This window comes from Bos mutus, chromosome 11 (genome assembly GCF_027580195.1).
Source record: "Bos mutus isolate GX-2022 chromosome 11, NWIPB_WYAK_1.1, whole genome shotgun sequence".
Lineage (NCBI taxonomy): Eukaryota > Metazoa > Chordata > Mammalia > Artiodactyla > Bovidae > Bos > Bos mutus.
In genome coordinates, this window is record NC_091627.1 from 58,356,956 (window position 1) to 58,370,582 (window position 13,627).

Genomic DNA, 13,627 nt, shown 5'->3' on the forward strand with positions numbered 1-13,627 from the left:
TCTGTCGTCCAGAGCTAGGTTGGGTTTGAAGTTGATGTGAGGTGGGGCAGAAGGACTGGGGAAGATATCGGAAGACACGGATTCTGTGGCTAGAAACAGAAAGGAATATACTCAGTCTCTGAACACCTCTGTCTTGAAAGACCATTGGTTGGTTATGGTGATGGATGGAATACATAGAACCAGTGGAATCATAGAACATGGGGCCTTGTCACATAATAGGTGCTTACCCATTTGCACTTTGTAATAACTGCAAGGATAAAAGCCTGCCATACCAAGAAGATATGCTCTTCTCAGGGGAAGTTGTCTGAGAAATTAGGGATGTACATTTTGTGATTGGGAGAGGAAGATAGGATTGGTCTTAAATTTAATTGATTTTAAAGATTGATATTATATAGCCATAAACCTGAAAAAGTTTGGGATTGAGGCTAGTGGTATATCCCTTGGGATCTTCCTGCCTTCCAAGTGGATGAGAGAAACAGAAGGTAAGAGCCCAGTTCAGAGAGAAATTTATTCACTCAACAAGCATGGAGACCCATGAAATACAGTGGTAAGTAAAAGCCAACACAGACTTTGACCTATTCGAGTTTTTAATATGTCAGTCAATTAACCACAAATAAATAATTCAAAATGTGGATAAGTGTTGGGAAGGAAAAGGACAGAGTTTTGAGTACAGTTAGCAAGGGACTTCTCTTGGGGTAGAGAGGGGCTCTTGGGTAAGGGACAATGTCTTTGAGGAAAGGATTTTTGAATTGGATTCTGATGAGTGAATGGAAAATAAGTAAACTTTTTTCCTAAAGGCTGAAAAGGGAGATAGAATTGTCTCTGAAATTATGAAGTGTTGATGGATTTACTAATTCTTTGAAGGCAAAAATGAGGGCTTTTAAATCAAAAATAGTGATTTTTACACTGAATACCAAGGGAATATATCGTATCAGTTAAAATATAAAAAACATTTTAAAAGACTTAGAATAAATTAAAGGAAAACACCCAATGAGTATTTCTTGGAAGGACTGATGCTGAAGCTCCAGTACTTTGGCCACCTGATGCCAAGAGCTGACTCATTGGAAAAGACTCTGATGCTGGGAAAGATTGAAGACAAAAGGAGAAGAGGGTGACAGAGGATGAGATGGTTAGTTAGCATCACTGGATCAATGGACATGAATTTGAGCAAACTCCGGGAGATAGGGAAAGACAGAGAAGCCTGACGTGCTTTGGGGTTACAAAGAGTCAGACATGACTTAGCGAGTGAACGACAATGTAAAAGGGTAGCATATTGTTAATGGGTTAAGGAAGCTAAGGTGTTTTGGTACATTCACATGAATTTTAAGAATTTTGTGACTGATTACTACTGCATTACTGTCAGAGACCCACTTTTAGACTGAATTCTACCTTTATATCTTAAAATATCTATACAGGTTTTAAGGGGATAATGTGGGGAACTTCTAGGTCAAGGGTTATAACTTTAAGGCTAAAAGGTATTTTACAAATCAGAAGCAGTAAATTTCATAGTTACTTGGAAAATAGTATTTTAAAAGTAGTTTAATTTTCATATAAGAAGTTACACAGGTAGTTTAGGAAAATTCTGGTGTCATTTATCAATTACTTCTGTATTTAGCACAGTTTTCTTGGAGTTCAAATTCTGAGGTAAATTTCCCAGTTTATTCAACTCAAAGCATTGAAAGTGCCTCTTGCTGAATCTGCTGCTATCAGAGGAATGTAAAAGCCAGTGGTGGATTGTGTTGTTGGGGGTCATCAACTACTTAGTGACCGTGTCAACACAGAATTACAATGCCCTGTGACAAGTACATCTTAGGGTTTCAGATTTCTGTCTTTCAATTCTCCAAGCTCTGATGTCTAATTAACATGTGAAAACCTTCTACATGGGGTTTCTTTTCTGTTAGGTCTTCCCAGAGATTACTTGAGGACAGATTGGCCCCCATATCCTTTGACTTCTGCTTCCCAAAGTGGCCTGGGAGCCAAAGCTTGATATTTAGAGTAGACTAACATATCTGTTTTTTTTTTTTTTTTTAATATTTATTTTTGACTGTGCTGGGTCTTCATGGCTATGCGCAGCTTTCTCTAGTTGTGGAGAGCGGAGGCTGCTCTCTAGTTGCGGTGCACAGGTTTCTCATTGTGCTGACTTCTCTTGTTGTGGAGCACATGCTCTAGGCATGTGGCCTTAGCAGTTGCAGCACGTGGTTTCAGTAGTTGTGGCTTGCAGGCTCCAGAGCGTAGGTTTGGTAGTTGTGGCACATGGGCTTCATTGCTCTGTGGCATGTGGAATCTTCCTAGGCTGGGGTCGAACTCCTGTCACGTGCATCACCAGGCGGATTCTTAATCCCTGGACTACCAGGGAAGCCTCATATCTGGTTATTTTATTGTGGGTTGAGAAGGGAAGTAAGAGAGCAGGAGTGGGAGCAGCATATTTCACAGATACAGATCTGAATAGACTGATCAGGGTCTAATTTCACCTTAGGCGTCTTTCATGTTCTTGTTAATCAAGTCTGCTTTCCTTCAATTCTGTTTGTCTAGGTATGTGTGGAGTTTGATGGAGAATCTTGGAGGAAGAGAAGATGGATAGATGTCTACAGCCTCCTAAGGAGAGCTTTCTTAGTGGAACATAACTTGGTTTTGGCTGAACGAAAGTCTCCTGAAATTTCTGAGCGAATTGTTCAGTGGCCTGCAATAGTAAGTAAAACTTGGGCTTATTGAACCCCTGAGAAGTTCTTTCATCCATTATGAACGAAACAGGGAAAATCTATATGTAATATCTATAGTTGGCCTTCTGGAAAATAATAGTACAGAGATATGATATTGCAGAAGATTCAGAAAAAGCCCCAGGATCTCCTGTCAGCCCTGTTAGGAGGCCTACAATTCTGGACCCTTGACTTTCATGGGTTTTCAGTTTCCTCACTTGAAGAGTAGGGAGTGAGGGTAATATGGGGAACTTCTAGGTCAAGGATTGGAAACCAGCCGATAAATACCGACATACAGATCTTTTTAGTTTGCCCCTTACAGTGTTTTAAAAAAATCTAAATTAGCTGTCTACCTAAAAAAATGTAGAGAATATTCTTAAAAATCTAGATTCCCAGTTCTTACTGAAAGAACAGTAAGATATGGCCACACTAAAGCCTGTAGCAACAGGCTTTTAGCAACAGTAGGCTGAAGCTGAATAGTAGGTGTTGCCTGGCTCCTGTCAGGGTTTCCACTTTTGGTCTCATGATCTTTAAGGTTCCCCCAGCTCATATTTCTTTGACTTTAAAGACACCAGCAGTCAGTATATGATAGTGCCATTTCCACACCAGAAGTCTGGTGCAGTTAAAGGCAAAGAGTGAGCTCTGTATCTGGCGAGGACAGTTAATGCTGTTTGAGAGGTGAGCTGGGACAGATTTGGGTAGTTGAAAGGCCAAGAGGATGATTAAAAGGCTAGCCAGCTTGTGAAGGACCTGCATGGTGTGTGAACCAAATTGAGATTTTGCCCATGGATGAGACGAGCCCCGGAAGGGTTTTGAGTGATGTAGGGTTTTGTTTAAAGTTGTATTTTGCTTTTCGTATTTTTTCCTCCATCTATTAAGAATTTGCTAAAAACATGGCCCATTTCCCCAGAAAAATAAACTTAAAACAGTATTCTGCATAAATTTGGGCCAAGCCATACATCTGTAAACCCAGACCTATATGTTAACATGACTCTCAAATGTGTATCGGGTTTATATGATTGATTCTGGATAAAAATTGTGCGCTCTTGTTTTGGTCACATAAATAGTTATTATTGAGATACTAGTAGTAAGTAAAACAAATGAATGGTTTAATCTTTGTGTGGAACATTGCCAGTCCCCATTTTCACAATGATACTAATAGCAGTTATGATGCCAAAACATTTTCTTTTGTTTCAGATGTACAAATCTCTACTGGACAAAGCTGGTTTGGGGTCCATAACATCTATTCGCTTTTTAGGAGATCAACAAAGAGTATTTCTTTCTAAAGACCTTTTAAAGCCTATACAGGTAAAACTTTAGAACCAATATTAAGCCCTAAAAATAGAAGTATAAACTCCTTTAATGTGAGAACTAACGTATTGACGTTGATTGTTCCAGATCAGATATCTAGCAGAAAAAAGGACCCATCTTATGAGCAGATAGTAGACATTAATGCTCAATGTTAGCCATTGGGTTGGTACTGTTTATTGGGGTTGGAAGGACAAAGGTACTACTGTTGATGGCTTTTGTGTGTAATACGAAATAATTTTTAAAATAGGTGATACGAAAATGATTTTTAAAAGATTAACTGTTACTCATATATACATGTATCTGTATGCATATATATCAGTCCTCATTATTTAAGGATTCTATGTTTGGGGACTTGCTTACTTGCTGAAATATATTTGTAACCCCCCAATTAGTATTTTGGTGCTTTTATGGTCATTCACAGACATGTGCAGAGTGGTGAAAATTTTGAGTTGTCTGACACCTGTTCCCAGCTGAGGTTTGAATAAGGTGCCATTCTGCCTTCTTGTTTCATCTCTTCTACTGTAAACAAGTGTCCTTTTCAAAGTCTGTTTAGTACTACATTGTTGGTTAATTCAATGTTTAAAATGGCCCCCTGGGATAGTGCTGAAGTGGTCTGTACTGTTTCTACGTGAGTCTTAGAACATGTGTTATGTAAGCTTCATTCAGCTATGAGGTATGGTAGCTGTGAGTTCAAAGTTAGTAATGCAGTAATACAGTTTCCCCGCTGGCTCAGGGGTAAAGATTCCATCTGCAATGCAAGAGCCTCGGGAGTCTTGGGTTCGATCCCTGGGTCAGGAAGATCCCCTGGAGGAGGGCATGGCAACTCACTCCAGTATTCTTGCCTGGAGAATGGGAGGCAGAGGAGCCTGATGGGCTGCAGTCTATAGGGTTGCACAAAGTTGGACATGACTAAAGCGACTTTGCATGCAAATAAATGCAGTTATATATATTAAAAACTGTGAAGTGGGTTTTTTTCCAACAGAAACACACAAAAACAAGGTTATGTATTGTGATTGGTTGATGTCTCTTGTGCCCAGAGGCTTCAAGAAACCTAACCCCATCTTTCCCCTAAGAATGGTTCAGTATTAACAAATTCAGTGTGTGTGGTGACCTAACTATTGCAAACGGTATGAGTCAAGTGTGTGTGTGTGTTCCTATTCTTTCCAGTTTAGCTTGCAGAACTACCTTTTTCTTCACAACATTTAGGCTCTTGGGTCTTGCTCATTTGTTTATTTTTTTCCTTTATTATAAAAATGTTGGGAGGGAGGGGAAGAACATGCACATTACTTCCACAGATCACTACCTTGGGAGTAATGTTGGTCTTAAAATGAACATTTGTTGTTTTAGATGTCATTTGTGAAGTTCAGTTATCCTCTTTACCCTCTTTGGTTTTGTGACCTGACTTGTTTCTGTGGCCTATAGAACCATTAAACCAGTTTATGAGCTACAAGACAGTTTAGGACCAAGGGTCATTGCCATTGCTGGGTCTGTATTGGAAAACCCAAAGCATTGGCTTTTCTGTGCTCAAGTCTCACTTTTATTTCCATATCCTGGAAGTGAGTGAAAACAAGATTCATACTCTGAACCTTATTTTATAATGTTTAGGTGAATGGAATAGAGGAAGATGTTTTTTCTTAGTTGTGGGCACAAGTTATCTTCATATATCAGGTAAATGGGGCTTCCCTGGTGCCTCAGAGGTAAGGAATCTGCCTGCAGTGCAGGAGCCACAGAAGACCCAGTTTTGATCCCTGGGTCGGGAAGATCCCCTGGAGGAGGGCATGGCAGCCCATTCCATTATTCTTGCCTGGAGAATTCCATGGATAGAGGAGCCTGGCAGGCTACAGTTCATGGGATTGCAAAGAGTCAGACGATGACCGAAGAGACTGGGCACATGTGCATGCACGCTAGGAAGGTTATCTTGATATTTTTCCTACGTTGAAATGCGGAATACTTGCTTTTAAGGACCAAGGAACATACAGGAGGGGCTGTGGAAGACTACTACTGAGCAGAGAGCAGTTTTTACTTCTTAACATTGTTTTCGGGACAGTTCTGTTTTTCATCTTTAATGTGTCTCATCTTTTCAGTTAAAGTAGAACTCAGTTTTGTTTCCTGAGATTGAAAAGATCAGTAAGTTTTTATTCTCAAGGAGGTGCACTCTGTGCTGTCAGTGTGAGTGTTATTAATATGATACTGATTGAGGGAGACTCTGCATGTATTCTTGACTTTTACTGATGATGATTTCCAAAGTTAAGTGCTTCAGGGCATTCTCTTCTAGAGGCAGGTGATAGTGTAAGGCTTCTACTGTATGAGACTCTATGTTGGCTGATATGGGTACCACAGTAGGAGGGTTGTCCTAAATAATGAATAGAGAATCTGAAAATTATTTGGGGTACGCAGAAGTTGGAATTGAAACCTAATGTTGGGTTGAATTCATCTCAGGTATAGGTGGATAAGAAAAATGACTAAGTGTCCAGCTCAGTTACCTGGCACTTTTGATGAGCCCTTGAAACTCTTCTAGGCAGAATCCAATTATTCTACCTTATTTAAGAGCCGTTTAATGTTAATGACTCTCCCCATTAATGCTCTTTTACCTTGTAGTATGAATTGGTGAACACATTTAAATTTTTTGAAATTGCAATAGCATGAGGGGGAAAAAAACAAAAACATGGCTCATTCTGGTAATTTAATGTTGCACTCTTACGAAGCCCCTAGTTTAATGTTACTTAAGAAATTTTTTCAGCATGGCCTCTGTAAAAGGGTATTCTTCCCAGTGGGAAAAATGGACGAACTATTTTTGGCCATTGTGTACCCATTTCACATGCAGAAAAGCATGAAAGCCTAGTATTGGAAGGGCTTCTGTGCTATATGGTTTCTCGGGTCTGACAGGTTATTCTTATTGACAATCTGTATACATTTATCATAACTGAGTATACACACAAAGCCAGAACACTGTGGAATAGTGCCAGAAATAGAGCTGCCAAGAATTGAATGTTTCAAAACTGTCTAGCTGAAGACCTAGGCTTCAGCTTTTGTCCCTCCTCACCCCCACCTTTACCATTTGTAAAGAAGAATGCATTTGGAATTCTGGTTTCAAATTCGATTCATTTCAAATGAATCTATGTGAAATGATGTTTATTAAAAACAGCAATTTCAGACACTACAGATCTAAGTATTTTCTTATGTATGTGTCTTCTGCCCCTTGCATTTGGATCTGTGACTTCCCTAATCCCTAGAGTTTGGGATACAGAGTATTTTTGGCATGACTAGCTACTTTGCTTATTATATGTCCCATAGTCTAAGTTTTGTCATATTTAAAATTATGCTTTGAGCCACTCTTAGTATCTGTCTCACTCTTAGCTTCAAGTGGCTTCACTTCTGTCTGCCTTATATTTGTGATCATTTGATGGTGTCTTACTGTTTGACCTGTCTAGTTCATTGGAGTTGCAATGGTTTGCTGCCATCAAATGGCTAATTGACACTATTAATCCCTGTGATTAAATGAATTGAAATAACCACTGGAATTTAAACAACTGTTCTTATTTGTTACCTTAAAATGTAATGATTTTCAATTTTTCAGGATGTAAACAATCTCCGTCTTTCACTGATGGATAATCAGAGTGTCAGTAAAGAATTTCAAGCTTTGATTGTGAAACATTTAGATGAAAGCCATCTTTTACAAGGTATGTGGATTGTCTGTTGGTGATAGCTCATGAGTTAACCAGTGATTAGTTTGTAAAAAGCTGTGTTTTAGCCCTTCTCACTCATTTGCTCATTAAAATGTCTCATTTTTTTAGTAATTCTTTAGATGCATTTCCCATGCAGCTTGATGAGTGGAGGACTATATTCTAGAATGTATTCTAAAGTCTCTGAAATTTGGAAAGCCCGAGGATCATGTGAACGATATAAAAGTGAAGTAGATACTGAACAAGCTCAGCTATATTTTGACATGAAATTTGATATGTTTGGAATTTCAGTCTTATAAAATGAGTAAAACATTAATTTGGTGATCTTGATCTTACCAATTACTGTTATTGATTTTCTTGGTCAGTTTCATAATTGTGAATGTTTTAGGAGACTTAGAAGTTCCGATGAGGTTCCTGAATTTGGATCTTCTAAAACTGCATAGGAGAGTGAGTTAGGTCTCAATGAGTTATCTGATACTACCTGGTCTGATACAGATGCTGGGATAAATATACTGCCAAGTCTAAGATAAAGCAATAGGAAATTGAAGCTTTAAAATGGAAAGTTTACATTTTCTCCTGCCTTTGCTGAAATGTCTGTCTTAAGTTTATAGCAATATCTTTTAATTTTTCCTTTTTGTATATTGCATGTTTTTTTAAAGACTTGGGAAAAAATTTTGCTGGATAAATGGTGCTGTTCAGAGATAATGCAAATCGCTCTAAGGATTTTTTTTTTTTTTTTAAGGTGACAAAAATTTAGTTGGTTCAGAAGTAAAAATTTACAGCTTGGACCCATCAACTCAGTGGTTTTCTGCAACCATTGTAAATGGAAACCCAATGTCAAAAACTCTTCAAGTCAACTGTGAGGAGGTAAAAATCATGATAATTGCATGTAAGATAAGTTGACAGAGGAAGATAATTATAAAAAGTAATTATAGTATCTTATAAGAGCTAAATGGGGCTTCTCTGGTGGCTCAGACAGTAAAGAATCTCCTGCTTGCAATGTAGGAGGATCTGGGTTCGATCCCTGGATCAGAAAGATCCCCTGGAGAAAGGATTGGCAACCCACTCCAGTATTCTTGCCTAGAGAAATTCCATGGACAGAAGAGCCTGGTGGGCTACGGTCCATGGGATTGTTAAAGAGTCAGACACGAATGAGGAACTAACACTTTTACTTTCACATAGGAGCTAAATAAATACCTTTGTTATTTTATATTAAAATAGCGGACTGGAAAAAAAAATCAGTAATTTTTTAAAAGGAAATTATATGTAAGAAACTCCTATTGTTAACTAGTTTCTCTAGTGGCTCAGATGGTTAAGAACCTGCCTGCGATACAGGAGACCAAAGTTTGATGATACCTGGGTCAGGAAGATCGTCTGGAGAAGGGGTTGGCAACCTACTCCAGTATTCTTGCTTGGAGAATCCCATGGACAGAGGAGCCTGGAGGACTGTGGTCCATGGGGTCGCAAAGAGTCGGGACACGACTGAGTGGTAGAGGTAATTTCTGGTATATTCCTGAGCATTTTTTAAATGTCCTGGTATCTTTGTTTTGTTTGTTCTTAAGATTCCAGCACTGAAAATTGTGGATCCATCACTGATTCATGTTGAAGTTGTACATGATAACTTCGTGACATGTGGTAAGATACTGTTTGATTAAAACTTTTATTCTCCTTTCCCCTTCATCCTTCTCATCTTAAGAGAAACAGGGAGGCTGACTTACCTGTTTTTAATCATTTTAGGTAATTCTATAAGAATGGGAGCTGTGAAACGCAAGTCTTCAGAGAATAATGGAAACCTGGTTTCCAAACAGGCAAAATCATGCTCCGAGGTAGCCTTGCTTTTTTTCTGTCACTTATGTGAAGCTCTCTTTAATTCTTGCAGTGCATGGCCAGTATGTTTAGTGGTAATAAGGCTGTCTTCTCTGCTCATCTGTGCTGTTGTGTCTGCTCTCTCCTGGTCCCAGATCTTGGCCATAATTTCTATGCTCAAGCAGATGGAGATAATATACATTTCTGGTTCACTATTTTTGATATTTGCTGAAAATCCTCAGTAGGTTTGACAATTCCACCACATGGAGATATTTTTAAAGATAAATTGAGTTGTGTGTATCGAATCAAAAGAATGGCATCCATGAGAAGAGGGGAGGAACCTTAGAATTCTGAGTAGATTGGTATTGAAATAGGACTCCCACCTGGATAATAGGTCTGGATTGGTCATTAATGATTGGGTGAACCAACATACTTGCTTTTTGAAGGAAGCAGTCGGTTTGCCATTACTAATTTCTGCCGAGAAAAGTACAGGCTTCTATGAGTGGCACTGTTGAGTTCAAGTACTGGATTTACTTCTATCCTCCTGAAGTAGTTAGGATTTGGGTCAAGAAACTTAAGGCTGTCAGCTTTTCCCTCTCTTCCATGCTATGGAGAAGCTGGTCTTCTTTAGCTCTTTAGGTACCTCATGTTCTCTCCAACCTCAGGACTTGTAGTCCCCCTTTCTCTTCTAATGCTGTCTTCATTCTAAGTAACTCCCGTGTATCTTTCTAATGTGATATTGCTTCCTTGGGGAAGCCTCACCTAACATCTCTACCATTGTTTTAACCTATATCCCAGAGTAGGTCAAATTCTGTGTTTTATTATGCTTTGTAATTACTAGTACATGTCTTTAGAACATCACAGTGTACACACTGGGGAAAGTTTTAGTCAGAATTCCCAAAAGATTGGGCTAGACAGACTAGCCTAATAAGGGCATGGAGGACTGGGATAAACTTCTTAAGGGAGTATAAATACCAGGGTCAAAATTTGAAATCTGGGTAAAAAACTATAGGCTCTTTAAGTGAGTTGAATCCTTAGGTCTTAGTACAGATAACTTTCTCACAACTTAGGTATCCAGATGTACTTAAGTTACATGAATATGTTACTGTGTTATAATTGTCAAAAATGCCTTTATGATGCTCTGCTCCAGGCTGGAGTTTCGAATTTTAAAATTGACCAAGTTGAGATTGTTGGCAGCATTTTGGAGGGAAATTTAGGCGTCTGGAGAAAGAGGGCAAGGAGAGATGGCATGAGAGTGGTCAGAGTCATTGAATGAATCTGAGATTCTGAATCAGGGCAGACTGGATTACAACATCAACTAGAACCAAAGCAAGCACATACCACACAAATACTAAAATCTGGGTGGCTAGGATGATGGACTTTCCTGAAGCTTAAGCCTGTGTACAGGCCACAGGAGCTTTAATGCTTGAGCAGAAACTGTGTAAACCAAGGTATCTAGTACCTCTTTCTTTCTTCCATATGTGAAGGCTTGACCTCAGGTAATTCAGGAAAGAATGGAGAGGTCATTTTGGAAATTAATATTACTCCCTTTTCATTTTGCCTTAACGTTCACCAGATTGAAGTAGTGTAGTAAGGATTGCAAATTGAGGATGTCAGGCAAGTGATTACTGCCTCTTAGAGGTAAGCTCATGGGATATTGTCAAGTGATCCAGGGTATTAGAAGCTGAAAGAGAAACAGTAGAATAGTAACCTGTCAGGTTTTGGCACTGGATAAATTGTTAGCAGTCTTGGATAGAGATAATAAAGGGTGATTTGGAGAGGTTATTTGAGTGTTGTCTGTCATAGAGAAGGCATCAGTGTAAACAGTGAGATGAAAAGGAGAGCAACATGATGTTCTGTTGAGGTGGGGACCATTACTCAGGAAATGGCATCCTAATGGATCATGGAGAAATCAACCTGGGGTACAAGTGGGACTGGGGTCATTGGGGACGTCCTGTTGGGAAAGGTGCCAGTTCTTCACAGTGTCAAGTTTATCAGTGAAGTGATAGGCAACTGAGCAAGTAAATATATGACCTTGAAGGCAAAGGTAGTGCCTGTAAAATATAGTAACATACATATGTAAGTGATCCTCTCTTCCTGACTCACACTTTTTTTTTTTAATGGAGACAATCATGAAAGTATTGAACGAAGCCACAAATTAATGAAAATACATATCATATTCATAGATTAAAAGCTGATACATGGATCAATAAAATATTAGTCTTTTATGCTTTAATATTATGTATTAAAAATGCATCTTAAAAAAAAAAAAACTTTTTGCTTTGTATTGGGATATACCCAGTTAACAATGTTGTAATAGTTTCAGGTGAACAGCAGAGTGACTCAGCCATACATATACATGTCTCCATTCTCCCCCAAACTCTCCTCCCATCCAGGCTGCCACATTACCCTGAGCAGAGTTCCATGTGCTATAGAGTAGGTCTTTGTTGGTTATCCATTTTAAATATAGCAGTGTGTATAGGCAACCATAAATTCATTCTCTGTCTGTGAGTCTCTGTTTTGTAAGTTCATTGGTATCATTTCTTTTTAGATTTCATGTATAAGGGGTGTCATACAGTATTTTTTCTTCTTTCTCTGACTTATTTCACTCAGTATGACAATCTTTACTGACTCCCACTCTTGAAGGGCAGGGAGCATGTCTCTCTGCTCTCTGTCAGCATCCTATCCAGCTCAGTAGGTTTGTGTGAACTGATTACTGGGAACAGTAGAATCTATTTTCAAAAAGGCCTGAACTTTGGCTAGGAGATAAGTCTCTCAACCTATTTGAGCCTTAACTTTGACATCTAAAATGTGAAAATAAATTTGATGTAGAAAAGCATGTCTGTTTCAGCTCGTAAGACCTATCCTAGAAGATGGTTATTTTGAGACATTAGTCTGCCATCTTTTCAGTCAGCTGGCTTTCCAAATAAAGCCATATTCCTTGCCTCAACAAGCAAATGAAAGACCTATCCTAGTTATCTTCTCATTCTAAAGGAAGTTGGCGATGGTAAATTTTTACCTGGGTATTGATGTTTTAGAAATTATTACTATATTTTTAATTATAAAAAGTTATTCTTCTTTCTATTGCACTTATTTTCAAAATAAAGGTTCTTACTTTTTTTGAAAAAGTTACTCTCATTTAAAAATATTTTGGTAACCTGGAAAAGCATAGTAAAGAAAAGATCACTCATAATCACACTTTTCAGAGACTCACTATTCACATTTTGGAATACCTATCCTCTTCCTATTTTTGTTTGTTTTTCTTTTTCCTGTATAGTTATAGAGGCTTAAAAAAAAAAAAACTAAAAAACTAAAAGCCATACTCTTGTGTAGCTTTCATGATTTCACAGTATATTATGAATGTTTTTCCATATCAGTAAATATTCTTCTTTGTCATGGGTCATCCTTGTAATCAGACAAGTTTTTTGGAAACACTGGCCTAGCCTAAGTTTCAGGGAGATGGAGAGGTAAAGAAAGATGTGGGGAGAGAAAGAGTTCATTTAAATATGTGAGTGAAAGGTGAGTACAGTAACACACTTGGTGCATGTCTCACTGTGTTTCCACTTTGCAGATATGTTGGATGTGTGCAGAGTTGGTAGTCTTTGGGTGACAAGAGTTTAGGATTAGGTAGATGAGACTCTTTATTGCCTTGATGAATACTTCTGGATAAGGTGAACCTGTTTGCCAGTAGCATCTGGCTCCTTGAAGGTCTTCTCTGCCTAGCAGACTATTCCTCAGAGTTAGGATGTTGCCTGGTTAATTGAGACAGTCTGCTGAGTAGTATGAGCCAGCAGTATCCTTTTTGGAATATCATTATACACTCAATTATATTATCTCCGTCTGCTGGCAGGGAGGAACTATTGCCATGACTGGTATAGAAGACCTTCAGGGAAAACTCTTCAGGTAAGAAGAAACTTTGACCCTTGCCAAGTCAGGCCAGTGCAGCGGTGTGCACATGGAGACGGGTTTGGAATCAGAGTGCTATGCCTGTTAAGTTAAACCTTAGGAGAGTTATAGTGATCTACTTACTTCAGTCTCTTAAAGGAAATGATCCAGGTCATGATCGTTCTAACACATGGTGGCTGAACCGAGGAGTTTTGCATGATGTGTTTCTGCTTTGAGATAGCTAAT

The 13,627-nt window shown here is 38.7% G+C and overlaps 1 protein-coding gene across 4 annotated transcripts in view; it reads left to right on the forward strand.

The window, feature by feature from the left end:
- KDM3A (lysine demethylase 3A) overlaps window positions 1-13,627 on the forward strand; it is a 56,334-nt gene that overhangs the window by 6,788 nt on the left and 35,919 nt on the right. For 2 of the 4 annotated variants that reach the window (XM_005900362.2, XM_070379451.1), the window contains exons 3-8: window positions 2,533-2,688; window positions 3,894-4,004; window positions 7,585-7,687; window positions 8,433-8,557; window positions 9,253-9,325; window positions 9,428-9,516. In XM_005900362.2, coding sequence (XP_005900424.1) covers window positions 2,533-2,688; window positions 3,894-4,004; window positions 7,585-7,687; window positions 8,433-8,557; window positions 9,253-9,325; window positions 9,428-9,516 — 657 coding nt within the window. Of the gene's footprint in view, window positions 1-2,532; window positions 2,689-3,893; window positions 4,005-7,584; window positions 7,688-8,432; window positions 8,558-9,252; window positions 9,326-9,427; window positions 9,517-13,346; window positions 13,400-13,627 lie in introns of those variants that run through there. The other 2 variants (XM_070379452.1, XM_070379453.1) reach the window with 1 other exon arrangement.